This window comes from Porcisia hertigi, chromosome 31 (assembly GCF_017918235.1).
Source record: "Porcisia hertigi strain C119 chromosome 31, whole genome shotgun sequence".
Taxonomy (NCBI): Eukaryota; Euglenozoa; class Kinetoplastea; order Trypanosomatida; family Trypanosomatidae; genus Porcisia; species Porcisia hertigi.
Genome location: NC_090590.1, coordinates 571,192 through 595,549, shown reverse-complemented (window position 1 = coordinate 595,549; position 24,358 = coordinate 571,192). Strand labels below are relative to the sequence as shown.

Sequence of the window (24,358 nt, the reverse complement as noted above, 5' to 3'; positions counted from 1 at the left end):
ACACCCGTTCCAAACTCCTTCGGTGTAGCGTTGTCCTCTGTCGATGTTTATCCTTATATATATATACATATATATGCATATATATGCATGCATCCCCCGCAGTACTTCTGTATCGCATTCCAGTGGTTACCATTCTCCCTTTGGGGATTGTCTACCCTGAATCTCTGACACAGTTGACGTCTAATAGAGGTATCTGCGGCACCGCGCACCGCTCGCCTGCCGTGCCGATTTCGGACCTCGTTTCCACTAATGATTCTCTTTCCCCTCTCCCCCCTCCCACTCCTTTGTATCTTCCCCCCCTCCGCTGAATCTCGTTTGCGTATTACTGTGGTGAATACACACACACACACATATATAACATATATAATATTTGGTTGCTTTGAAACCATTGGCCCCCTCCCCCCTCTCCATCTCCCCATCTCCTCAGTTCCGCAGCCACACAAAGACACTGCGAGGGTTTCTGCGAGCACGTGATCGTGAAGCGCATCAAACGGCGGCTGGCACTTCTCTTCCCTTTCTCCCCCCCTCTCCCCCCCCTCCCCCGCCGTCTTATCGGTAGTCACTCTTTATTTTTTTTATTGTGGTGCATACACAAAGGCTTACCCTTTTACCGTTTTTTTTTCTTGTTCGGGAAAAAGACCTGCGCGCACCTCTTCTACACGAGCACCAGACTTGCTGTGCCGGTGTCATTTGTCTTGAACGCGCACTCTGGCGGAGAGTGGGGCGGAGTACATCCTGCAGCACGCGAATCAGGACATTGAAAGGGTCTTTGGGAATATGAATCACTCTTTCGACGCCCATGCGCTACCCAACACCCATGAGGAGGTCGCAGAGGAGGAGGAGGACTCAGCGAAGGACATCTTTAGCGGTGAGGAGTACCATGGTACGAATAACATCACGCCTAGCTGGGAGGAGGAGGAGTGTCGTTGCATCGGGGAAGTGCGCCAATGGCGCCGAAGAGCCACTTTGGTGACCGCGGCGACAACCCTGACGGCGATGGCGAGTGCTTTCTACGCACTGCGACGTCATGCGCGCTGCGCATGATGTCAAGACGCTCAGTGTGTTCGCGTGTGAAGCGGAAGCGGCAGAGGCGATGCCAGGGGTGCGCTGGTTTTCAGGGGTGTCTCCCGTGCCCCAATGTCAGCTGCAGCTGCTGTGTTATTCATCTTTGCTTCTCTGCTACGTGGAGGAGCAGCAACACACGGGGTAGATGTTACTCGTAGCGCGTGTGCTCTCTCTTCTTTTTCTTCTTCTTTTCGCTCGTCTTTTGCCACTCATATTGGCGACGTCTTTCTCGCTTTGCTAGCGCTCCCATCTGCTGCGAAGCAACACTTGTGCTTATCCGCACACACTTTCCATGATCGTTGAGCAGATTATTTCACTGCCCCCCCCTCTTTCTCGTTGTTTCTTTTTTCTGTTTTTTTTCTAATAGTCGCGTCCTGCACTACTGTTGGTGATGCGGTCGTTTGCGTCGTTGGTCGCTCCTTTTCCCGTGTGTGGGTACGACTCACATTACTCGTTGTTGTCGTAAGGGGGCGACAAAAACGGTTTGAAGCGCTCGTATTCTCGCGCGACGCGCCTGCGGAGGTCTACCGCGCTTTGTAGCACGTATACCGCCTAATGTTTCTTTTCTCTGCCTCCCAATTGGGAAGCGGTGGCTTTAAGGGGAGAGCCTTTCTGTCGTATGTGCATAGTCCATCTGTCGTGTTAGGCTGGAGCTACTTTTGGGTGTCACTGGCGCTCCCCTTTTCCTCGCCCCCCCTTTTTTTTTCATTCACTAAGGGTGCCAACGCGCTTTCCCTTCCTCCTACGGTTGTGGGGTCGCCTGCTGTTTGCCTCAGCCTTTTTTCTTCTCTTTATGTGTTTACGTTGCGCGCGCTGTCGGATCATTTGCAGATCTATTTATATACATTTTTTTTTCTTTTCCTACTTTGTGGTGCGCTTGTACTGCCCACTTTTGTTTCTCCACCGTCTCACCTTTCTTTGCGGTTTCCCTTTCTAGCACGTGCCTGTGTGTGTGTGTGTGTGTGTGTGTGTGTGTGTGGGAGGGGGGGGGGGGGGCAGGGAGAGCGGGTCTGTGTGCTCCCTTTAGATATACGCGCGCATCTTTCCGTACACAGAGGTGCATCACCCCAAATAGCCCCCACCAGCGCGCAACCAAAAGTGACCAAACAACTTTCGTGCATGCATTGGCAATGTGCGCGCACACCAATGCGATTGCGCATGACGTGGTCTGGGCTCTCTTTTCATTTGTTTTCCTCCTATCCGAAAGAAAAAAGGAAAAAAAAGGGGACTCCAGTGACCTGCGCCGAAAGCGCGTGTGTAGTGCTCGTAACGCGCATTCCGCATCGTGTGTTGTGGTGATCTGTATATTCTCGTGAGGCTGTGGTCAACTTTTAGTTTCTGTTTGATAAGTCAACATGGTCAACGCTTTAGCCCCAACAGGGGGTTGGAAGAGGAGGTGTGCGGTGTATAGCTGGGCTGCGGGGCTCACCGATTTTAAGTGCGTTGTCTCATGGATGTGTCTCTTCCAAGAAAAACAGATCTCTCGTTGTTGTTCTTTTGGGCTGTCTTCACCCTTTTCGTCATGACCTCCCTTTTTCGATCCCTCGCATGCGCCTTGGATGCGTGACACTTGCACTCTGTCTTCATGCACGTGCTGGGTTGCAAGCCTTGGCCATATCCAAGCCACAAACTCAACACGTACACACACACACACACACACACACACACACACCAAAAAAAAGCCCACATTCTCTTACAGCGTTGGCCTCCTTTTTTTTTTTTCAAAGCCTCTTCATCAAGTTTTCTCACCATGTCAGACGTCGCGACGCACCCCGTCACACCCTCGACAGGGGCCGGTAAGACAGAGGAGTTTATTTGGCACGTCTATGACGGCCGCACCTACCGCGTGCCCATGTCTTTTGTGCGTCGCCACCCAAACGGGCCGAAGCTGCTACTCCCGTATGCGAACGGCGACATCACAAAGGCCTACAACGAAGCGGGTCACTCGAAGAAGGCAATGCGCACACTGTCCAAATTTCTGGATGAGTCCATTTCTGTCGAAGAGTTGCAACTGCTGTGTGAGAAGGCGTGTGAGTGGCACAGCCAAGACACCTGGAATTGGTATGTACGCGTAGGGAGTCTTCTGAGTGTGTTGACAGTGATGGGCGCTGTCTACGTGCGTTGTAAACAGCGGTCTGTGTAGCGTAGCCGCCTGTACGTATGGCTACCATACGGAGTTTTGAAGGAGGCTGCTCTCGTAGACGCTGTAGAGACCCCCCCCCCTCCCCCCCACAACATCCCCTGTGCCGTTTCAGGCGTGCCTCTGTTTCTCTTCTTCTCTTCCTGATTGTCTTTTTTTTTCGTTGTCTTTTCGTCTGCCATCTCACTAGCCAACTCATCTTGCCTTTCAACTTGTTTTTTTTTACTTGTGTTTGCGTGTGTGTGTCCCACTGAGTCCTCTTCGCCTCGCTTCATTTTTTCCTCGTCCCCCCCCCTCTCCGAGTCTCTTCCCGTTTTTTGTTTTGAGTAGGACGATTATTATTGATATTGTTTGGTCGGGGGGGGGCGGGTGTCTTGGGGTGACGTATAGGCATCCCCGCATCTTTTTATTTTATGTATTCACCATATAAGTCTTATTTTCGTGGTAGTGGTTTTTGTGACTGTGTGTCAAGGGGGTTTGGCCGCGCGCTGCCAGTACCTTGTTTAGAGTCGCTGCTGTGATACTCTTGCGATTCGTATTTCTCTGTGTGTGTGTGGGTGTCTTGCTTTCTTCTTTCAAAACACACACCACCACCACACACACACACACACAGACGGACTGACTGACCGACTGACTCCTCCATCTCATTCGAGAAATTCCCGCCATGATTTTCTTTGGGCTCCCCCACACACTTTTAGTGGCGTGCTGTTCTTTTTCTTTCTACATATTTATATGTGTTTGCTGTTTCTTTTCCCCCTCCATATGATTGTTTCTCACTTTTCCGTCAAATGTCGCGGCTCATTCTTCATCACCTGGACAAAAAAAAACGAGGAGGCCGTTGATCTGTTCAAAATAGGAGAATCGAAGCTCTCAGGGGTGTCGGTACTGTCTCTGTCTGCGCCTCTTCTCGCTGTTGTCATGGTTTCGGGCTCTTTCTTTGGCTCCTCGCGTTGCCGCCACAGTCGCGAAAGAGGGCCCTGCGTGTGCCCATGCGCCAGTCTCGTGTTGCACGTCTTGTGTAGCGGCTTCTCCTCTGCCCTGTGCAGCTTGAGTGGACAAGGAGATGAGCATGCGATTGCTTTCTGCACTGGTTTTCGTGAACCTGATGCCACCTGCGTGCATCATGGCTCATCTATTCTCCGTCGATTTCGCATGCCGCCTCATTGGACAATCCTGTCACCGCGCGTAGACGCTGTGTCGCCGGACTATCCCAGAAAGAGGCCCACAGACACACACTCACACAGATCTACACCGACACCTCTCGGTGTGTGCCGTAGTCTTCAAGCAACACAGCGTATCTGTGCATTGCACCGGCAGCTGCGGGGCACCCAAGCACTACAAAAAAAAACATATTTTTTTCAAAGCAGCAGGCCGAAAGCCGGCAGAGGAGAGGAGAGGAGGGGGCGATGCCGGATGGGATTCGATACCGCTTTTACTTCAAGGGGAAGAGCTACTTGATTCCCAAGGACTACATCGACAATGAACACCCTGGCGGCGCTGATGAAATCATGCCTTACGTCGGCAAGGAAATGACGGAGGCGTTCGAGGATGCGGACCACTCGCTGGATGCCGTGGAGTTGCTGGGGGAGTGGCTGGAGGAGGAATATGATGCAAGTATCCCATCTGACCTAACCGAGGCGGTCTCTCGGGAGGAACAGGACACAAAGGCTGTGGACACAGCCCCGCAGATCTCAACACCAGAGACGGCAGTTCTCCCTGAAGCGCCCAAGTTAGCACAAACTCTCTCGACGACACCGACGATTACCGTACGAAGAAGCGTCAGCGAGCCGTCAAAGCGGAGGTCATATATCTCCTCGGTAGTCCCTGCTGCTGCAGCTGTTGTTGTTGTGACGTCTATTGCCGTCTTCTATGTACGGTTCACCAGGAGATGATGGGGACAAGGTAAGTTGAGAGATACGCGATCTCCATCACCGGCGTAGCTTCACGTACGCGTACCACATGTTGGTGCTTCTACCTCTTGTGGCAGCTCCCGTAGGCTCATCCCCTCCCCTGCCCTCCCCAATCGCGGTTTGATTTTCTAATCCCCAGAGGAGGTGGCATGTGGTACCCCACTTCTTCTCCTTCTTTATCATTCTAGCTCTCTTTGCAAATGGCTCGTGCCCTGCCTTTTAAATAAGTAATCGAAAAGGGAGAGGGCGCCACACTCTCAGCTGTGGAGAGGGGGGGGGGCTCTTGAAGCTGCTGCTGCTAATGTCACCGCAACAGCGGGTGAGGGGGAGGGAGGAGGACGCTCCAGAGTGAAATATCAGGTTGGTCTAGCACCACCATTCTCTCTCTGGGAAGGCTACGCAGCCTCTGTGCTGCTACCAATGCCGAACCACTGCTGGTGGTGATGGGGCCAGTCACCCTCGACGTAGGGGAGTGTGTGTCGGTGGGGGTCGGATCGATCCATCGTGACTGACGTCTGCGTCCTCAGCCCCTGGATGGTGCGGCGGGAGGGGGGGGCGTTGGTGTGTTTCCTGCCACATTGAAAAAGTTTATGCCGCCCACACATTGGGGAGAATTTCAAAGTGACTGAAGCGTATTTCACCCGACCCCTCACCGCCTTCAGGTCGGGAGGTTGAAGAGTCTCCAAGAAGAAGCCCTCTCCCCTCCCCTCCCCCCCTTGGTGACCTGTGTAGTGGGTGATGGATAGAGTGTGATGCAGAGTCCGCGTTCAGACGACTGGGTCTGCATTGCAGTAGCGTCTCTACACGGCTGCTTCGCACAGCGCGATGTGTCTTGGACTGAAAGGGTCGTGTGAACTCGAATAGACATGTTGTTGTGTAGAAAAGTGATGAGCTTTAAAGTCGGGAACAAAAAAGAACAGTGTTTTTCTCACTTTCACCCGCAAAAACCGCGTGTTGGGCTTGGTCTGGTTGCTTTCTTTATCACCCCAAGTTGCCCCGCCTTCACGCTTCCCTCCCAGGTCACTGTGCCTTCTCCGCGGCTTAGTGGCTGCAGCAAAGCAGAAGATCAAGTAGGGTCTGAGTGGATCTTCATTGGATTCACGATCCGACCTCTGAGATCCCCCTCCAGAAGGATCAGCTTCTCCCCTTGATCTCTTCAGTGTCCTCTCTTTTCTTCTGTGCGCTAACTTTTCCTGCTTCTCCACTCCCCTCTTTTCGATAGAATCCCCGCGTTCAACAGCACAACACTCTCTATCCTTCCATCCATCCTTCCTTCCATCCATTCATCCTCCCCCCCCCCTGCCTCCCCCCTGCCTCCCACAAAAAGAAAGGCCCAGAATCTTTTTTCCCCTCCTCCGTTTGTGTGTGCGTGTATTTTCGACACACATTTGATCATCTCGAGTTGCTCTTGTAAATCTTCGGCATAACCAACTGATCAGGATGTCCGCCACAGCCTCGCTGAGCTTCGTTTTTAAAGGGAAGAAGCACATGATCCCCGAGAGCTTCGTGACAAAGGAGCACCCGGGCGGCAAGGCCGTCCTCATGGCACTTGTAGGTCGCGACATTACTGAGGCCTTCGAGGATGCCGATCATTCGCAGGACGCCAAAGAGATGCTGGAGGAGTGGTGCGTTGATGTGTCTACAACGGAGAAGGTCGATCTGCTCAAGCGCGCGGAGGCGCGCCGCGCTGAGGAGGATGAGTGGCGCTGGCGCAGCACGGCGATAGCCTTCAGTGTGGCCGCCGTTATCGCCGCCGTTGTGCTTCGAAAGAGCACGTAAAAAAAAACATAGAAAAAAAGAAAAGGCGTGCGATGCTTTGCATATTCGCATTCCGTGTGAGGTATACGGGGGGGGTGCACGACGCGGTCCCCTCACATATCCCATCCCCACATCTCTGCAAAGACCGTCGCCTGTGGGGAAGCGAAAAGGAAAAACACAAAAAACCGAAATTTCAAATATTCATTTTTATATTTATTTGCTTCATTTGGTAAAAGGAGGAGGGGGGGAGGGAGAACACTGTCTCTGTGTGTGTATGTGCGTGTGTGTAGATGCGTATACCATCCGTGGTGCATTTCTGTTATATCTATATGCGCATATCTACACACACACACACACACATATATATATATATATTTATCTATATATATTGATATATACATGCACGTAATCCTCTGCCTATTTTTGTGGGTTGGCTCCTTTTTTGTCTGCCGTGTTTTCCTCTCTTCTCCATGACTCCTTTTTTTTTCTTCTGTTTCGTGGGGAGAGTCGTATGTAAACATGTATGCGTGCCGACGAAGTGAGTCCAGAGGTTTCGGCACCGGTGAGACGGAAGTGTCCTCCCACAGTTGTGTGTTTTTCCCCCCTCTCATTTATTGCTTCTTTGGCAGGACGACACAAGGTGCGTACGACTCTTTTTTTTCTTGCGTTGTTCCCCCCCCTCCCCCCCTCTCCCCCCCGGTAGGACGTCTCTCTTAATCCTGCCATCCACCTCATGAACTGACCGTCAAGCGTCACCATCACCGCCACTGGACGCTTCCGGGATGGTCTGTCACGCGCTGTTACACAAAGTCTTTTGCTTTTTATTTCTGTGTTTTTGTACGTGTCTGCGTATGTTCCTCTGCGTCCCTCTTTTTGGCCGTCCCAGGGCAGAAAGGGAAGCGCAACGTTCTGCCGACCTGAACCGCTGTGATGCAGCAGAAGATGGCCGTAGGCTCTCGGGTTCTCTGCTCTGAGCGGGTAGGCGAAGGGGAGGGGGGAAGAGGGAGGGAGAGTCGAGTAGGACTATTAATTGTACAAGACCTGTGGATCCACCCACAGTTGTGGTTCTTCGACTCTTAATCTCCCCCGCTTTTCTTTTTGTCTTTCCTCCGACTCGGCAGCGATGGTTCACTTTCTTCTCTCTCTCTGCTCTGGCGTCACCTACGTGGACGCAGACTTTGGGGAGGGGGGAAACCTCGCTTCTATCTTGTCGCACACCGCACTCGCTCGATGCCCTTCCTCGCCCGAATGAAAACGCAGGAGTCTGTGGTCGTTAATCTCCCCCCTCCCCCTCTCTCTTCCCCTCAAGAAAAAAAAGGGAGGTGTGAATGATGAGTTACCCGAGAGTCTTCGATTTTCCTCTCTGAGAATTTCATTTGTCGATTTCGCAGTGTGTGGGTCGCTTTGTGTGTGCCCCGCCTCTTTTTTTTCTTCTCCCTTTCTATTAAAAAAAAACTACACACACACCCACTGTTACGTTCGATACTTCTCTCTGTGTGTGTGTGTCTTGTCGTGCTCTTCTTCCCCCCACTCCACCCCTCCCCCTCTCCCCCTCCCTACCTCCCTCCCTTCCTCATGGCACCGGGGGTGGGGGAAGAGAGGGCAATTCCTGCTTTATACGCCTTTACCCCCCGCCCCCCCGCCCAAGCTTTTCTGTGATGTCATCACAACAAGAGAATGAGGTCCGAGAAGGGCAGATGGGGGGAGACATCGCAGAGGATGTAATCCGATGAAGGGGGTGACGGGTGCGGTTTTTCTGTGGAGTTGTGGTGAAACAAAAGGCGGTGGATTACACACACACTCTTTTGAGGCCGTCTTACTTCTGCACTTCTCAATCCTGTCTGGATTTCTGTTCGCTTCTCCCACTTTCTTTGCGTTGGCGCCTCGGAACTCTTTAAGGGGGTGAGGAAGGGGGGGGGGGGGGGGGAAGGAGGAGGAGGAGGATATATATATATATATTTATATGTATTGTGCAACACTCGGTGAAAAAGAAATATTTACTGACAAGAACTCTAACTCCGGTAGCGACCGACCAAAACCACGAGGTCGATGCTGCTGTTGTGGTTCTGTTCCTCGGCTTGACTCCCACTCTGCAAATATCACAGGGTCAGCCATCGTTGCTCAACTCGATTCAACGATTTGTTGGATGTATCTATATAACCGAGTTACCCACATGGCTTCCCGCCCTCTCACCTCGATGCTTTTCTGTTGCTCATCACCTTTCTCCCCCCCTCCCCCCTCTCGTTGATTGCCCAATGATTGTTTTCTGGCGCTCTCAACACTAGACGCACCCTCCCTGTTTTGTTGTATTGAGGTACATTCGAAGACCATGCCAACCCCCGCTGCGCGCGCGAAGGATTTTTGTTTTTCTCTACCACAGTGATGAGCTCGCTGAAAAAGTGCTGACAGTCGAAAATCTTTTCACACACACACACACACACACAAAGCTGAAGGAGTCGCGCAACCAAGGGGAATTCAAGCGTGTGCTCTTCTCTATTTTCTCATCGAGAAGGGAGGGAGCGGAGACAAGGCGCTCATGGCGGCCACGTGAAACTTCAGTGAGGGTTTCAGGGGCAACATCACCTCTCATGATTCGATTCCTCTACTTTTTTCCCGCCTTGTTTATCCTAGTGCACTTGTGATGCCTGAGTAGCGACCCGCTCACTCTCGTCTTTTCTCTGCCTTGCTGCCTCAGCAAGGCGCGTATGCGTGCCTGCGTTTCCCTCAGCTCTCCATCGATTTCTAATCTCTGCAGCCCCCCCCCCCCTCCCCCCTGCCTCTTCATTTTTCCTGAGTTTCGTTTGCGTCTGACTGCTCGCTGCTTCCACAACAGTCGACGGAAGAAAAAGTCGTCTGAGTTCGAGACCCCCTTGAGGCTCACGGCCGATACGGACACGCATCTTACACAGACCCTCCTCCCCCCTCCCCTTCCCTGCCCACACATTCCTGCACCGCCTACACGACACCGACTGGGTCGGGTGAATTCCGACCTCCTCTCACGTGCATCCATTTCTTTTTTTTTCTCCCTTCAGGTTTTTTGTTCTGCAGATTCCATCACGAGGTGTCAACATGCCCCCCACGAATGGGCCCTCTGTACGCTTATCGTACAAAAACAACTACTATATCGTGCCTTTGACATTCATTACGGGCGTGCACCCGGGCGGAGAACGACTTATTTTGCCGTACGTGAACCAAGACATCACGCAAGCTTTTGTGGACGCCAAGCACTCCGACCATGCAGTGCAGGTTTTGGAGCAGTGGATGGAGGGTACTCCAGCAGGTCAGTCACGGGTCACTTCGCCGCTCTTTGCTGCAGGGAATGCGCTACCGAGTGGACGGGGTAATGGCGGTCATTACGCACAGATGATGTGGGATGCATTTGTCTTTGGACTCACCGGCGCCAGCGTTATGGCAGCTGTGCTCTGCCGTCAGTTGAAGCAATAGGATCTCTCTCTTTCTGGCTGTTTTTTTTTCGAGTGAGTGCTCTCTCTATCAGCTTCGCATCCTCTTAGTCGCCTGATGTCCTCTAACAAGGGCGCAGGACGTCGTTTTCCTTGTCAGTTCGCTTCTTGTGTGCGTTTTGCTCGCAAGTCACACCTCGGTGGACGGGTGTCGATTAGACGGCGGCGGCGGTAGTGCGAACAGAGGACGTCAAAAAAAAATGACTCAGCAGACTGCATTTCCGCGACTCAGATGGGCGGCCTCTCCCCCCCCCCCTTTTCTCCCCTTTGCCCCCCCCCTTCACGATAGCAAGAATATGCATTCAACCCCCACACACTCATATACACACTCACCAACTCATTTTAAACAACTTTCCCCAACGGATCCCACTTAAGATTGGCCTTTTCATTTGGATTTCTCTTTTACACATGTTTATATCTTGCTTGTGCGAGGACTCTTGCACACTCTCAGCAGGTGTTTTACTGTTGCCGTGTATTCAAAGCTAGGGCTTTGTTTTACCCCGGCCCCCACCCTCCCTTTCCCTCCTCCGATGGACGCACACCGAGTGATCTAAGTGCGTGTGTGTGTCTGCTTGTTGGCTGGGTGAGTGGGTGAGTGAAGAATGTCGAAAGCAGTGTGTGTGTGTGCTGATATGTCCGTGTGTGTTTCGGATGCTGGGCGATAGTCGATATATATATATATATACACATACATGTGTATGTATATACATTTTCTTTCTAAACGCCAATTGTAGTTGTTGCTTGGTGTAGAAAATAGAGGAGCAGCATGGGTAGCGGTGAGGGCTCCATACACTACACTCTATCCTGAGAAGGGGGCTCAGTATCCCATGCCCCCCTTCCCACCACCGCTTCTGCGTGCGCATCTCAATAAAAGTAGCAGCAACGACCGTGGCAGCATCAGGGGGGGGGGGAGGAGGAGGAGGGCTGGGGAAGTGCCCCCACTTTGTCTTTTGAGCCCGCGCCTCTTGTGTCGCGCGTGAATGTATAGTGGAATTCCAACTGCGAGTTATCATGTCGCTTTGCTTCTGCCTCTCATTCAACCCCCCCCCCCCCCGCATGCCCATGACCAAACCGCGATACGTAAAGGATGTACGTGAGGTCACGAGAACGCGCTAACCGGATATACGTCTGTCTTCATCTCTTCCATTTCTTCTCTCCTGCAGCCATTCCTTTACCTCCATACGGAGTAACACTAAGACTTCTGCATTTTTACACACACACACCCACACACACCCCCACAAAAAAAAACATATCTCGATCATCAATGGCGAAGGGAGGTGCGGCCGACACTACAGTTATCACGCCCGGAGGGGTCTCGGAAGGCTCAGAACATTGGGCGAGGTCGCTTTCCAGGGCAGCGGTAACCCAAATCCTCGAGTACACTCCGCATATCCCGTCGACTTGCTGCGCCGCCGCTCACCCCTCCCTGCGCTACGCGTACGAAACCATCAGCGGTGTTCGAGCAACACACTTTGGGGCCGACCACCGCAGCGATCTCTTTGTGTGCTGGGACTGGAAGAGGAATCGCGAGTATCACCGCCTCTCGGGTACAGAGGAGCAGCTGGAGGCCGATCTGATGCGACTGGGGTGGTGGCTAACCCGGCCGTTCACCGAATATGGCGAGCCGATGATTATGGAGGTGAATGTGAAGCCACAGGCTTCTTCCCGCTCAAGGTTGGTGCCTCTTCCCTCCCCGACTGCCACGGCAACTGAAGCGCGGTCGACAGGATTGGAGAGAGTTTTGCTCATGCTCACCCAGCCGCCGTTTCAGCGCACCGACCTCGGCATCTCGTGCCTGCGCTCACTCGTCGTGACACACAATCGCGCAGAGATTTCAAAGACAGCTCTTGGTCTTCTTGGGCAGTTGACCCGCATCGATCAGTTCGAGTCCTTCACACCGTTTTTGAGCCTTCCACTGCCTGCGTTACAAAGCCTTGGTGTTCTGCGGCTGCACAGCGCGAGGTCCCTCACGAATCTCGATCCGCTGCGGGCGCTGTCTAGACTTTGCCACCTGAGCCTCTCTCGATGCACTTCTCTATGCTCACTGGAGGCGCTTTCTCAGTTGTCTGAGCTGAGGGAGCTGCGCGTGGACAGCTGCCGCGTCCTGGACGTGCGCGGTGATTACTCGGCATGTCGGCGACTCACCTCCGTATCGATGCGCCGGTGTAGCCGTATTCTGCACGCGGGGGACTTGGCAACCCTTCCGATGCTGCGCGACCTGGACTGTAGTTATTCTCGCTTGCAAGATGCAGAAGCTCTGATGCAGTGCACAGAACTGCGCAGGTTGTGTCTGCGCGGGTGCCAGTCGATTCATGAGCTGTTCCGCGTCACAGACGTCTCTGCTCTTCTGAGCAAGCGGATGCGTGATGTGGCTGCTAACGCTGTCGAGATGGTCTCGGCAGGTGAGACGGCTGCTGCTGCCGGGCGGAGCTATGACGCATGGCTCCCTCCAGCAACATCCGTTACCGAAGGCGACGCTGCTGATACTGCGGCTTCAGCTCCAGATCGCGCGTTTGTCTACCCTTTTCTGAGTGCAACAGGGTCTCCCTCCGCCACCTCTCTCTCTCAGCTAGAGGAGCTGGATCTGGGTGAGAGTAACTTGGTCTCACTCGTTGGGGTGACGCTGTACGCCCCTGAGCTGCGTCACCTTATTGTGCGCGAGTGCCAGCAGCTGCGCAGCCTGGGTCCGCTAGGCGTGCTGCTGAAGCTGAACTCAGTAGACGCCTCCTTCAGCGGCGTCGAAGACCTCGAGGGGTTGTCCAAGAGTGTATCTCTGCAGTATGTGAACCTGATGAACTGCGTTCGACTCCGCACAGCTTCCCCTTTGGCAAGGGTCAAGTCGCTGCGCGAGATTGACCTGAGCGTGTCGAAACAAAACTGTATTATCTGCGTCCATAACTTTGATGTTGAACCGCACAAGGACAGGGCCGGTGGTGGTTGTACGCCACGCCGCCGGATTGATCTTTTGGAGGAGAGCTCATTTATGTTTGCCGAGCCGGTGAGGGGGCTCAATGACATTTGCATGCACACAGCACTGACGCGTCGGTCAGGCCGCGGATTCGTACAGCATCACATTCCGTACCAGGAGATGGAGAGCCTTTTGTGTCTACCATTGGAGCAGCTGTTGGCGGCAGAAGCCCATCCGAAGGGTGGGGTGTGGTGATGGGGGGGGGGGGGTGCATCGTGAGATGCCGACAGGGAGTGCGCCTAGAGCGGGGAGGCACTCACGCGGTTTCTTCCTTCCTTCATGAGCTGCTGTTTTTTTTTGCAGAAATCTTGACGAGTTCTCGGGAAGGCGGTAGGCGCTGAGCTCTTTTCTGGCTACGTTTTCGTTTTCCTAAGAGAGTACGAATGCGGTAGTAACGAAGGCGCGCACGGTTTTGGAGTTTGCCGTCCCCTTCTCTACCATGCATCCGACATACAGGCGAATGTTTAGACATATACACACACACGTCTGTATATATATATGTGTTCATTTGCAGGCACCTCTTTTTCTACATCCATGTCTCTCTCTCTGTCTCTCTCTATGTATTGTCTACATGTGTTTCTGTGTGTACATACGTGTATGTCTTAGTTTGCCTAACGTGTTTTCTCTTTTTTTTTTCGACAGTTTGGTGCGTCTCGATATTTCTTTTCAGCTCCCTTCCCCCTTTCCCCCCCTCCCCCTCCCCCTCTCACCCCCACCCTTCATCCCCACCCTTCATCCCCTTTTCATCAAAAATAAAAAAAAATCAAAAACCAGTCGCCAGTTTACCCCCCCCCCTCCCCTTACCCCTTGAAAAAAAAATTGACTTTTTTTTCTTCCCCCTTTTCCAAGGCTCTCTTTTTCTTGTTGTATTTACCTGTGTATGCTCATATATATATAAATATATATATATATATTATCTTTTCCATATTCCCGTGAAGTGCGCTTCTCTTGTTCTTCCCCCCTTCTGGTTTATCAGATAAAATTGCAGCGCGACTGTCTGCCCAAGACTTCGAGAAAGGTTGAGGTGTATTGGTGTGTGTACGTCAGCCTTCTGTGCGTTTTTATTCCTTTTTTTCCCTTCCGGGGTGGGCGGGGTGAGGACATTTTAATATTTACCTGCATATTTTCTCCCAGTTTTACGCCGCTCTCTCTGTCTTGCTACGGTGGTCGTTGAGGGAAGTCCGGGTTGTGAGCGCTTCTGTGGCGTACGTACAGGTCTGTTTTTTTTTTCTTGTGTGTGCATGTGCGTGTGTGTGAGGGCGCGATCCCTGTCCTGCGTCTCCGGCAAAAACAAAAGAGCAAAGAAGTAACAATAAAAGTGTGTTACGGTTGTTTTATACTCTGTGTGTTCCTCAGCGCCGAGTGCTTCTTCTGCTTCCCTCTCGCATTCTAAACCACAGCACACAGACAGGCTCTAGTTACCTAGCACCCCTTCCCTCCCCCCGAATGTTCTCTCATGCGCATCTTTTTTTTTCTCCATTGTCAGCCCAGTCGCTTGTGACGAGCCAACTTTATTCAGATTATATATATATATTGTCCTGTTTTTTTTCCTTGCCTGTTGCTATTTGCTCTGTATACTTCTCCTCGTCAAATATTTGCACTCCCCTTCTTTCTGTTCCCTCCTGTCCCCTCCTTCCTGATTTTGCATCCGATCTTTTTAATTCCGCGTCACATCCCATAGAACCTCCTCTCTCTTTTTTTTTTGAATGCTTTGGGTTTCTGGTAGTTTTTTTTTTCTCGAGACCGGCTTCTGTCGGTCTCTGTGCATGTGCGTCTCTCCTCTCAATGCATCAGCGCTGGTGCGTTTGTGAGCGAGGAAGGGAAAGAGACACGCATCTCTATTGCTCAGCTTGGGTGTTGCCCGCTGAGTTGCTTCCTCGTTGGCACCAGTAGTGTATGCGTGCGATGATGAGTCTGCTCGCTTTTACCCCCCCCCCCCCTCCCTCTCCTCCTTCCTCCTCCCCCCCCCCTTGCCGTAAATACTTCATTCTTGTCTCTGTTGTTGTCATGCCAAAGTCTCCTGTTTACTCTCGCTCTCTCATGGCGGCCTTTCATGGCCCCTTTAATACTGTTGTTGTTATTTTATTATTTTATTATTGGAGTTCTTTCACCTCTGCTCTGATATCTGTTCAATTACGTACACCATCTGGCGCACATACACGTTGAGTGATGACGAGCTGACGTGGTGACTTTAGTTGTTCACCGTGTTGTCACTGCTGAGGTCAAAAAGGATAGAGTGTGTGTTTTTGTTGCAACCCCCGCTCCCCCGCTCCCCCTCCCTCCCTCCTCCCCTCCCCCCACCTACACACAGACAGACACACAGAGAGAGAGAGAGCAACAGTAATGTCTGTAGGGAGGGGAGGAGGTATTGCTTGAGAGGCCTCTTCTTTTTTTCTTCTGCCGCGTGTCCTTTGTAGACGGGTGCTCCTTTCTTTCTACCTTTCCCTGTACCGCCTCCGCATGACGGCCCGCATTTGCGCTCGCTCGATGCTCCAATGTTTTTTTTTTTACGTTTGTGTTCTCCATTCGATTACACACACGCACACATATATATATGTTTATATATAAACTTTGATGGAACACATTTCTGTGCGTGCATGTGCGTACACGTTTGTACCCCACACGTTGGTCAAATGCGTCTCATCCGTGTCCCACCCGCCGCTACTGGACGGCTGCGGCTGGTGATGGAGAGCGCTTCCCAATTTAGCCGATTGCATCCACTGGCGCCAGGCTGCAGATGTGTAGCCGTTCCCCCTGCGATCCTCTGGCGCTGCGCAATGGTCGTCTTTTACGCTTATTTTTGTTTTATCTTCTTTCCCTAATATCGGCATCCCCACACCTCCCTGCTGTGCGTCTGGTTAATCTTCTCGGTGTTGCCCCTCTGTTGCTCTACTCCGCATCTCAGTCCTCATGGATTTTACGTCATCCCGCTGCCTCACTTCTCTGTCTCCTGTTTTGTTTTCCTTCGTGAGCACATGCGTGTACCCGTGACGCACTCTCTTTTTTTATTATTATTATTGTGCACTGCACCTCAATTTTGTGCAACAGAACAGAGCAGTGCTGTTCGCATATATTCGCGTTTTGTGTGCTTATTTTCTTTTCTCAAAAGTCGAAGACTCCACCAAAGAAAAAACAAAGACACACACACACACACACACACACACACACACACACACGCAGATCGCATGCCCATGTAACCGCACGTGGGCATATACGTGTACATCTATATTTATATTTATATCCACAGACTCGCTATATATATTTATATATTTATATATTTATACAAATAGAATAAGGGGGCTGATATAAAGCACAGATCCCTACTTGATAATTGCTTCATAGAAACGTCGGGCTGAGGAGGCAGCGAGAGGAGACTCGATCTTATCGTGTGTTCGTCATCTTCGTGCTGCTCATTTGTGCTTCCCCCCCCTCCCCTCCCCCTCCCTCTCCCCGCCTCCTTCACACATTCACTGAAGGGTACCTGGCATGACATTCCGCTGGGGAGTAGAGGCGGCTCGCTCTCGTGTGGATTCGCCCAGGCGTTGCCTCGATGCGCCATGTTTCCCCCTTGCCACTGCTGAAATCCGTTTTTGAGAAGGTGCCGGCTGTGTCTCCAGCAGGCGGCGGTACTTCTTCACCGGAATGTCGAGATGGTGCAGATCGGGGGGCATCTCCTGGAAAGGTCGGCAGTGCATTGGGGCGGTCAGAGAGCGTTTCTCAATCTACCCCAACATCTTCCTCTTCAAATGGCAGGTTGGGTACACATAGGGGCAAGGACCACGGTGGCATCGCCAAGGACGCGGCAGAGATGGAAGACTTGGATCCGTTAGGGGGTTTGCCATGTGACTTGAGGACACCCATGGAGTTTTCGAATTCACCAGAGCGCCCAGAATTCTGGACTTTGTCAGCGGAGGACAACGTACGGGCTTCGTCACTTGCCGGCAGCGTTCACCGCGAGGACAACCACGGGGGCGAGGCCAGCTCGCCGGCGACGTCACCGGTGCACAATGTATGGACGCGCCATGTCAGCTTACACCCCAACTCCACGCCTGGAGGCACCAGCGTTGCGGTACTTTCTGATGCGGCCGCCTTGATGATTGCGCATGCAGTGCACCGCTCCTCCCTCTTACAACGGTGCTTTACACGGTGGCAGGTGCAGCACGCACGTCAAGTGCAGTTCCACCTGCATCGTGCACGTTTCGCCGACGGTTACTTCCAGCGCAATATTTTGTATCTTTTCTTTCGCGCGTGGCAGTGGCGCCACTTTCGACGTCTCAAATCCAAGGAGCAGCGGCAGGCGCTTGAGGCGCTACGCGTGCTTTGTCTTCGACGCCGGTGTTTCTTGGCGTGGAGGAAGTGGAACGGCCGGCGAATGTTGCTCCGAAAAAGACTCGTTGAGATACTGGCGGGGGCAACCGCCGATCTCACCCGGCACTGCTTCGAACGATGGCAGCGCACGTCGAGACTTCGAGCGCTCGCTTGGACAGTGACTCAGGTGTCTGTAAATGTTTTGCGAGGCGTGCGATTTCGTCACTGGCTGCGCGTTGTTCTCCGACGCAGGGAGGAACATATTTTCGCGGGTGTCTTGGCGATTCACACGCCAGCGGCATGGGCGACAGCGCAGAGGGGCCGTCTCGATGATCTTTGTCTGCGCTATGCCTGGATCCAGTGGCTGCAGGTCACGATGCACCGCCGCGCATGTCGGCTTCAAATTTATCAAGGCACCGTCTCAATCGTGAGGGAGCGCACAGAAAAGGCCATTCGACGGAGATGTTACGTGAGATGGCTGCAAATTACGTGCTCCTCTCTCCACTGGAAGCACGCGCGGCGTAGACTTTTGCAGAGGTACTACAGCCGCTGGACCACCTTGGGCTCTCTGAGATTGATGGGACTGCGGTGGGAGAGAGAAGCTCACTGCGTAGACGTGCAGCGTCGCTGCCTTGCGAGGTGGTGTAGTCGCTTTCGGAAACAGCGAAGCAGTCGCGAGCATGTGCGAATGGCGGAATACTTTTTTGAATCTGTGGTGCAGGTGCATGTGGTACGCGCTGTCTTTTACTCTTGGCTGGCCAGGCATTCGAGTCGTACAAAGGCGCAGCGAATGCGTCGTGTTGCGGAGGACTACGCGAGGCCGGCGCTTCTCCGGCACCTATTTCTGCGTCACGTCGCAGACGGTGTGCTGGCATCACCACTGGGCCTGGAGGACGCGCTGAAGCACGAGGGGCAGCGTCGAGGTGGTGAGGCAAAACCGGTTCAGCCGACAAGCAACGTTGTTTCTAGGAAGGAGGGCAGCGACGTCGAGGACTCGAGGAAGACAACGAGGTGCACTTCACGGCGACCACGACCACCGATTCCCCTGTACAATCGCTCTCACGGTGCCTCCGGGGTGTTATTCGTCACTGCAGTCTCCCCCGATGCGGCTGTTGAGCATACCCGACGGTCTAAGCGCGATGAGGATGGTGACACCGAGCGGGCGACCACTATCTCAGTCCCTGAACAAGTCGCTGGCACAGAGGCGTTGCCGCCGCCACCACCACCACCGCCGCCACCACCACCGCCGCCACCACCGCCGCCACCACCGCCGCCGCCACCGCCACCGCCACCTTCCTACGAGGAAGTGGTGGGCACTTCACTTGTAACAGGCCCGATCGGCGAGGGCAGGGAATGTGTGCCCCCAGTGCGCGTGGATGCTGGTGTGGGCACTACGTGCGAGGCACCAAGGCCCGTTCAGCTCGATGCGGGGAGTGCAGGCCGAGGTGGTGGTGACCCCCTGATTGGATGTCCGCGTTTTTTCCACCAACAGGAAGAGGGTCCCTCAGCACTTCCAACTACTACGATGCCTGGTGATGCCACGTTGCCTGTTCATGTTGGTGCGTCCAACATCTGGCCAGTCGCCGTCCATTGGCACGCTCTCTCAAATGGTGCCCCGGTCAGCTGGACTTCAAGCGTAATCCCTGCTGCGAGGAGCGGGTGTCTGCCTCTTGGCGCTGTTGCCCAGCCGTCGGCATCTGCGGCTTCATTTGCCTGCGCTACACCCGCCTGCCAGAGTGTTTATTCTGTTCCTGTGCCAAGTGACGTTGCCTCCTCAGTGGTCAAGCCCCCCGCATGCGCTCTTTCTGGTCAGGCTTGTACCGACGGTGTGGTTCAGGCCTCTGCTGGCAGGTACGCAGGGGGAGCACCCACAGCACGAACGTCACCAGCGTTTTCTCTACTATCCGAGGGGTTCTCCGTCGGGCCGCCATCACCGCGGGCTCACGGTGGCTTTGACATGCAACGCCACGGAGATGCTCTTGCACCCCCCATTCCGTCGCTCAATCGTGCCCCAGGCTGCAGTGATGAACGCGACTGCAGCGGGCCTCGTGACCCCTGGGAACATCAAAGTCATAACGCGTGGCAGTGGTGCGTTGGATCTCCCACGGAGGCCCTTGGGAGTGCTATCCTTTCGAGGGGCCGCGTTCCCCTCAGCTTTGTGGGCGGGCGTGTAGGAAAAGAGATGCAGCACGCCTCAAACTCTCCAGAGAAGGCACCGGCACGTGATGCGCAGTCAAGGCGCTCCCTTCCTCTCCCGCCGCCGTCGTCGTCGTCGTCGTTCTTTTCCTCGTCTTTGTCCTCGCGTACCTCGCTGGGATCCGCGGCGCCTCGAGCGAGTGATGCGACAACGTTTCCGCTGCATTTTTCTTCATCCGCTGTCGACTGCGCAACGCTCCGAGCGCGGGCACGAGGTGTACTTGACGATTACAAGGTCCGCACACGTCTGATAGCGGCGGAGAAAGCTGAGCTCATCACTATCGAATCACAGCTGGAGCTGGAACGGCACCCCAAGCGTACCTCCGTCCGGAAGGAGCTCTCTAGAAGGCGGCAGTATCTCCAGCGGCGCATCCTCGAGTGGGAGCAGCGGCGTGCGCAGGTGGCTCAGCTTGCCGTCTGGCTGGAGGATCGTGTAAGCGCTTCCACATCGGCGACTGTGTCTGAGGCAGCTGTTGGTGTCCCATTAGCCTAGGTATAAACAGTTGTATGCGACACCGCAGACTGGGGAGCCATCGATTTGCATTACTTCTTGGCTCTTTTTTTCTCCTTCACTGTATCTATTCCGTGCCTACCCACTGCCATTTATGTTTTACTTTTGGTGGTGTTCGCCCATAAACGTACATCGACTGTCCCCCCTACACCTGACTGAACGACAGGCGTCGTTGCCCTGCTGAAAGTGCTACTCTCCATTTTGCGTACTACACGTCGATCGCTCTACTTCGGATCCAGGGAAAGGGCGCTCGACGCACTGAAAGGCGCCGCATGGAAAGTGGGGCAGCGCTTCGACAGCTTTCTGCCTTTTCCTTCCCTCCTTTATGTTTTTTTTTTTTTTTACTCGTATCACCGCCAAACTCTCCTTCCTCCTCCTCCCCTCTTCGCTTCGAAGTTGGTTTCGTCCACCACGTCCTCAGAGAGAGTATCCACACCTCAGCTGCACTCATACGCGCGTGACAGACTTTGCTGAATGCACAAAAAAAATTCGCCTTGATTGTTATGTAGAAGAAAGAAAGAGCTACAGAGCGCATCACTCATTACTTCTGCACACGCAACTCGGTGCCCACCCCATCTTTTTGGTTTCACTGATTCCACTTGCTCTCTAAAAGCCTTCCCTCCTCCCTCCCTTCCCCCCCTGCGCACGCCTTGCTCTCCCCTTCTCTTCTTTCCTAGCGCACACTCCTATACGCAATGCCGTGCTGCTGCTCCCGTGGCCATGACTTGCCATACGCTACGTCAGGCCGGGCGCCACCCGACCCGCAGCTTTTTCCCCACTATATGCAAAACGCGCAGAACCTCTGGTTGCACTTCAGCGAGTGGTGGCCACACGGCGACGGTGGCAGCAGCCCGGTTTCGTGCATCAAGGGTGTTGTGTTTATTGTGCCTGGTTTAGGCGAGCACACCGGCCGCTACGACTCGGTTGCGCTCCTGCTGAACCAGGAGGGTTATGTTGTCTTCTCCCTGGACAACCAAGGCACTGGCGGCAGTGAGGGTGTGCGACTCTACGTTGAACGCTTCGACCACTTCGTCGATGACGTCTGTGCGTTCATCAAATTTATACAGGCACGGTATCCACCTCTCGAGGGTCAGCCAACTTTTCTCCTAGGGCACTCGATGGGCGGACTTATTTCTACTCTTGTGGCGCAGAGAGACGCGAGTGGCTTCCGCGGGGTCGTACTGAGCGGCCCAGCCTTGGGCCTACCGAGGCCCATCCCGGCGTTTGCACGGTCGATTGGACATTTTATTTCGGTGTGGTGCCCAAAGATGCCGGTGTACAGGTTCAGCCTTGACCTTGTCAGCCATAACGCCCCCGTTGTGCAGCTAGTAAAGCAGGACCCGTTTTATCCGAAGGTGGCGCTCCGAGCGCGCCTCACTGATGAGTTGCTGCTGGCGCAGGATCGTGCCGCAGCAGCCATATCAACCTCAAAGTTTCCTTTTCTCATTGTCCACGGCGAGGACGATCAGCTCTGCTCACTGGAAAAGTCTCGGTGGTTCTACGAAAGCGCGCCGTCAAAGGACAAACACCTGGTCTCCTACCCCGGTGCCGCACACGAAGTATTGACAGAGTTGTGCCGCCATGATGTTATGACGGACGTATTGAAGTTCATCAACGAGCGAGCGATGTGAGGTTCGTAACATATTCTCTCCCTCTCTCGACAAAATCTGTGGGGTTCTGCAGGACGCCGAAAAAACACCGCAAACAGCAACACCAACAACAAAAAAAAGAAAACGCGTAGGGATTCCACAAGCGCCGCATCTTCTCGAATTTCCCTCGGAGCGTCATGAAAGGTGAAATTTATTCGCATTTTGTGCATTCAAACACCGCCCGGTAAGTCCTTCGATCCTCCTCCCCCGCCTCTCCTCTCCTCTCCCCTCCCACCCCCTCGGTATTCTCTGCACAGAGGGGGACACCACGGGTTTCTTACTTACTTCCACGTTCGTGCCCCTGTCTCTCCCCTCTCCTGCTTGTCGTGTGTGTGTGTGTGTGTGTCCAAGTTGGACAATCCCTGCGTTCCGCCTTCGCTGTGACTCTCACATTTTTTGCATCCACAACCTCAGCAACTGCATTCGTCTTCGCTGTCGTTCGAGCCGTCGAGGAGCTCTCTCACTCTCCCCCTTTTTTCATTTATGCGTCACGATTCCATGCGGTGATGGACGCGAGAAAAAAATATATATGAAAAGAGGGGGAAGTCGTATATTTCTCAGAGACGAGTTTTTTTTTATTATCGAACGTCCGATAGGAGGACAATATGTGAGGCCTCGTCTGCACTGCCTTCATACACAAGCCTAGCGACTCTCTCGTCGCGTACATGATGTCGTGTCAACTGCTTCCTCGAATGCATAACACGCAGGTCACGTCTCAAAACACGCACACATTCACACATCACGCCCCCTTTTCTCCCCGAAAGAATTGTGCAACACGTGTGCTGTAACTCAAGAGGAAAAAAGAGAAAAAGGGGGCACTGCACAAACATTTTATTCCGCACTCAGTTGTTCCTCAGATGAATATCTGTAAGAATTGATCAACAACGTACGCAAAGGTTCTATGAGTTATACGAAGTAGAGCGCTGCTTTCTCTCCCCGTTAGCAGAGCGGTGAGTGTTGCGGTCCGTGCGCCAGTACGCTTCTCTTTTTTTTCTTCATTTTCTCCTGGTACGTTCTACTCTCTCTCTCTCTTGAACCTCCCATCTCTTTTTTTTTTTTTCTCTCTCACAGTTCCCAGCTCAACACTCTTTTTTTTTCTGTCGATCTTTCTTGATCAGCGACGGTTCATCAGGAACTTGCGCGTGAGCGTCGAAGTGCCCCCCCCCCCCCCCCCACACACACACACCCAAAAAAAAAGAAGCACACTCAACTACTTGACCCCTCTCCCTTCTTTTCTTTTTTTATTTTCTCCGTTTCCCTTTTTGTACCGCTTTAGAATTTCACTTCCCTTACCGTTTGACGCATCACGGAAAAAAAATGAAAATGTACTGCGCGCGTTTGCCTGCATCGGTGGTGGTGGTGGTGCTGCTGCTGACAGTTTTGGTTATCACCGCTGCTGTACCCTCGAGGGCGATGATGATCAAGGTCAAGCCGAGGGAGATGTTCACTTTTACGGAAGAGGTGCCACCAGGCAACGTGGTCTTGTTCGCTTACCAAATGAACCCCGATTTTGTTTTCTCTGTCCGCATCCGAGATAAGATGACAAGAGAGCTGGTAAAGGAGTGGGAGAAAAATGCTCGTGGATACGTGAATATCCCAGCGTCCAAGAAGTTCTCAGAATTGACGTTTGAGTTCGACAACTCCGATTCGATGCTGACGGGCGCGAAGGTCAACTTCGATATTCGCGTTCTTCCTGATCCGAATTACAACCTGCACACGGGGGATATCGACCCCATCGAGAAGAGGATAGGGGCTCTCCACCACAAGATGCGGAACCTGCGCACTAGTCTCGAGGAGCTGCGGTACTGGCAGAAGTCGCACCGCGACACCGTAGAGGATGCCAATGGGCGACTTCTGTTGTGGTCTGTCGTGCAGCTCGTAAGCTTCTTTGTCGCAGCAGGTGGCCAGCTGTGGCTCTTGCGGCGTTTTCTGGAGAAGCGCCGCACTGTTTGATAGCGCTGATGTTGCACTCCATTCGGGAGGGGGGATGTCCTTTTGGATTCCCTCACTCCTCCCCCCCCTCAGCGGGGGCGTGTCGACGACGTCATGCTGCGTTTCAGAATCTGTGCGAAACGTTTGTCATGCAGAGGGTCCAGTGTCGCCACGTTTTGTTTACGCGGGTGGGGGTGGGGCGCAGGGCGTAGTGGATGAGTCGGGCAAAGAAGGCAGACTGCGACTTCCAATTGTTGCTCTTGTCTGCCCCCCTCCCCTCCCCCCCCCCTTCTCCCTCTTTTGTTTCCTGTTTCTCCCTTATGTCTCGCATACATTGTATGCCGTCGTCTCTACTCTCACCCCACAGGTACCCTGTATCCCCGCCTCTCTATTTTTCCCTTACGCCCGACCCACCTCAATACTCCTGTACTAGACACACGCGAGAGAGAGGGAGAGAAGG

At 53.3% G+C, this 24,358-nt stretch overlaps 8 protein-coding genes across 8 annotated transcripts; all 8 read left to right on the top strand.

The window, feature by feature from the left end:
• Positions 1–777: 777 nt before the first annotated feature.
• JKF63_03850 (uncharacterized protein) lies at positions 778–1,044 on the top strand (the record flags this gene model as incomplete). The annotated part of the gene is made up of 1 exon (XM_067899847.1): positions 778–1,044. One exon carries the CDS (start codon positions 778–780, stop codon positions 1,042–1,044), a length of 267 nt encoding a protein of 88 aa, XP_067755053.1.
• A 1,771-nt stretch (positions 1,045–2,815) lies between these two features.
• On the top strand, positions 2,816–3,208 carry JKF63_03849 (uncharacterized protein; the record flags this gene model as incomplete). The annotated part of the gene is made up of 1 exon (XM_067899846.1): positions 2,816–3,208. One exon carries the CDS (start codon positions 2,816–2,818, stop codon positions 3,206–3,208), a length of 393 nt encoding a protein of 130 aa, XP_067755052.1.
• A 1,403-nt stretch (positions 3,209–4,611) lies between these two features.
• Positions 4,612–5,097, top strand: JKF63_03848 (uncharacterized protein; the record flags this gene model as incomplete). Its single annotated transcript, XM_067899845.1, has 1 exon — positions 4,612–5,097. One exon carries the CDS (start codon positions 4,612–4,614, stop codon positions 5,095–5,097), a length of 486 nt encoding a protein of 161 aa, XP_067755051.1.
• A 1,458-nt stretch (positions 5,098–6,555) lies between these two features.
• On the top strand, positions 6,556–6,894 carry JKF63_03847 (uncharacterized protein; the record flags this gene model as incomplete). The annotated part of the gene is made up of 1 exon (XM_067899844.1): positions 6,556–6,894. The coding sequence occupies one exon, from the start codon at positions 6,556–6,558 to the stop codon at positions 6,892–6,894; it is 339 nt and encodes a 112-aa protein (XP_067755050.1).
• A 3,048-nt stretch (positions 6,895–9,942) lies between these two features.
• On the top strand, positions 9,943–10,317 carry JKF63_03846 (uncharacterized protein; the record flags this gene model as incomplete). The annotated part of the gene is made up of 1 exon (XM_067899843.1): positions 9,943–10,317. One exon carries the CDS (start codon positions 9,943–9,945, stop codon positions 10,315–10,317), a length of 375 nt encoding a protein of 124 aa, XP_067755049.1.
• A 1,281-nt stretch (positions 10,318–11,598) lies between these two features.
• Positions 11,599–13,497, top strand: JKF63_03845 (uncharacterized protein; the record flags this gene model as incomplete). The annotated part of the gene is made up of 1 exon (XM_067899842.1): positions 11,599–13,497. One exon carries the CDS (start codon positions 11,599–11,601, stop codon positions 13,495–13,497), a length of 1,899 nt encoding a protein of 632 aa, XP_067755048.1.
• Positions 13,498–16,852: 3,355 nt separating this feature from the next.
• Positions 16,853–20,299, top strand: JKF63_03844 (uncharacterized protein; the record flags this gene model as incomplete). Its single annotated transcript, XM_067899841.1, has 1 exon — positions 16,853–20,299. One exon carries the CDS (start codon positions 16,853–16,855, stop codon positions 20,297–20,299), a length of 3,447 nt encoding a protein of 1,148 aa, XP_067755047.1.
• A 713-nt stretch (positions 20,300–21,012) lies between these two features.
• JKF63_03843 (uncharacterized protein) lies at positions 21,013–21,948 on the top strand (the record flags this gene model as incomplete). The annotated part of the gene is made up of 1 exon (XM_067899840.1): positions 21,013–21,948. One exon carries the CDS (start codon positions 21,013–21,015, stop codon positions 21,946–21,948), a length of 936 nt encoding a protein of 311 aa, XP_067755046.1.
• Positions 21,949–24,358: the final 2,410 nt, after the last annotated feature.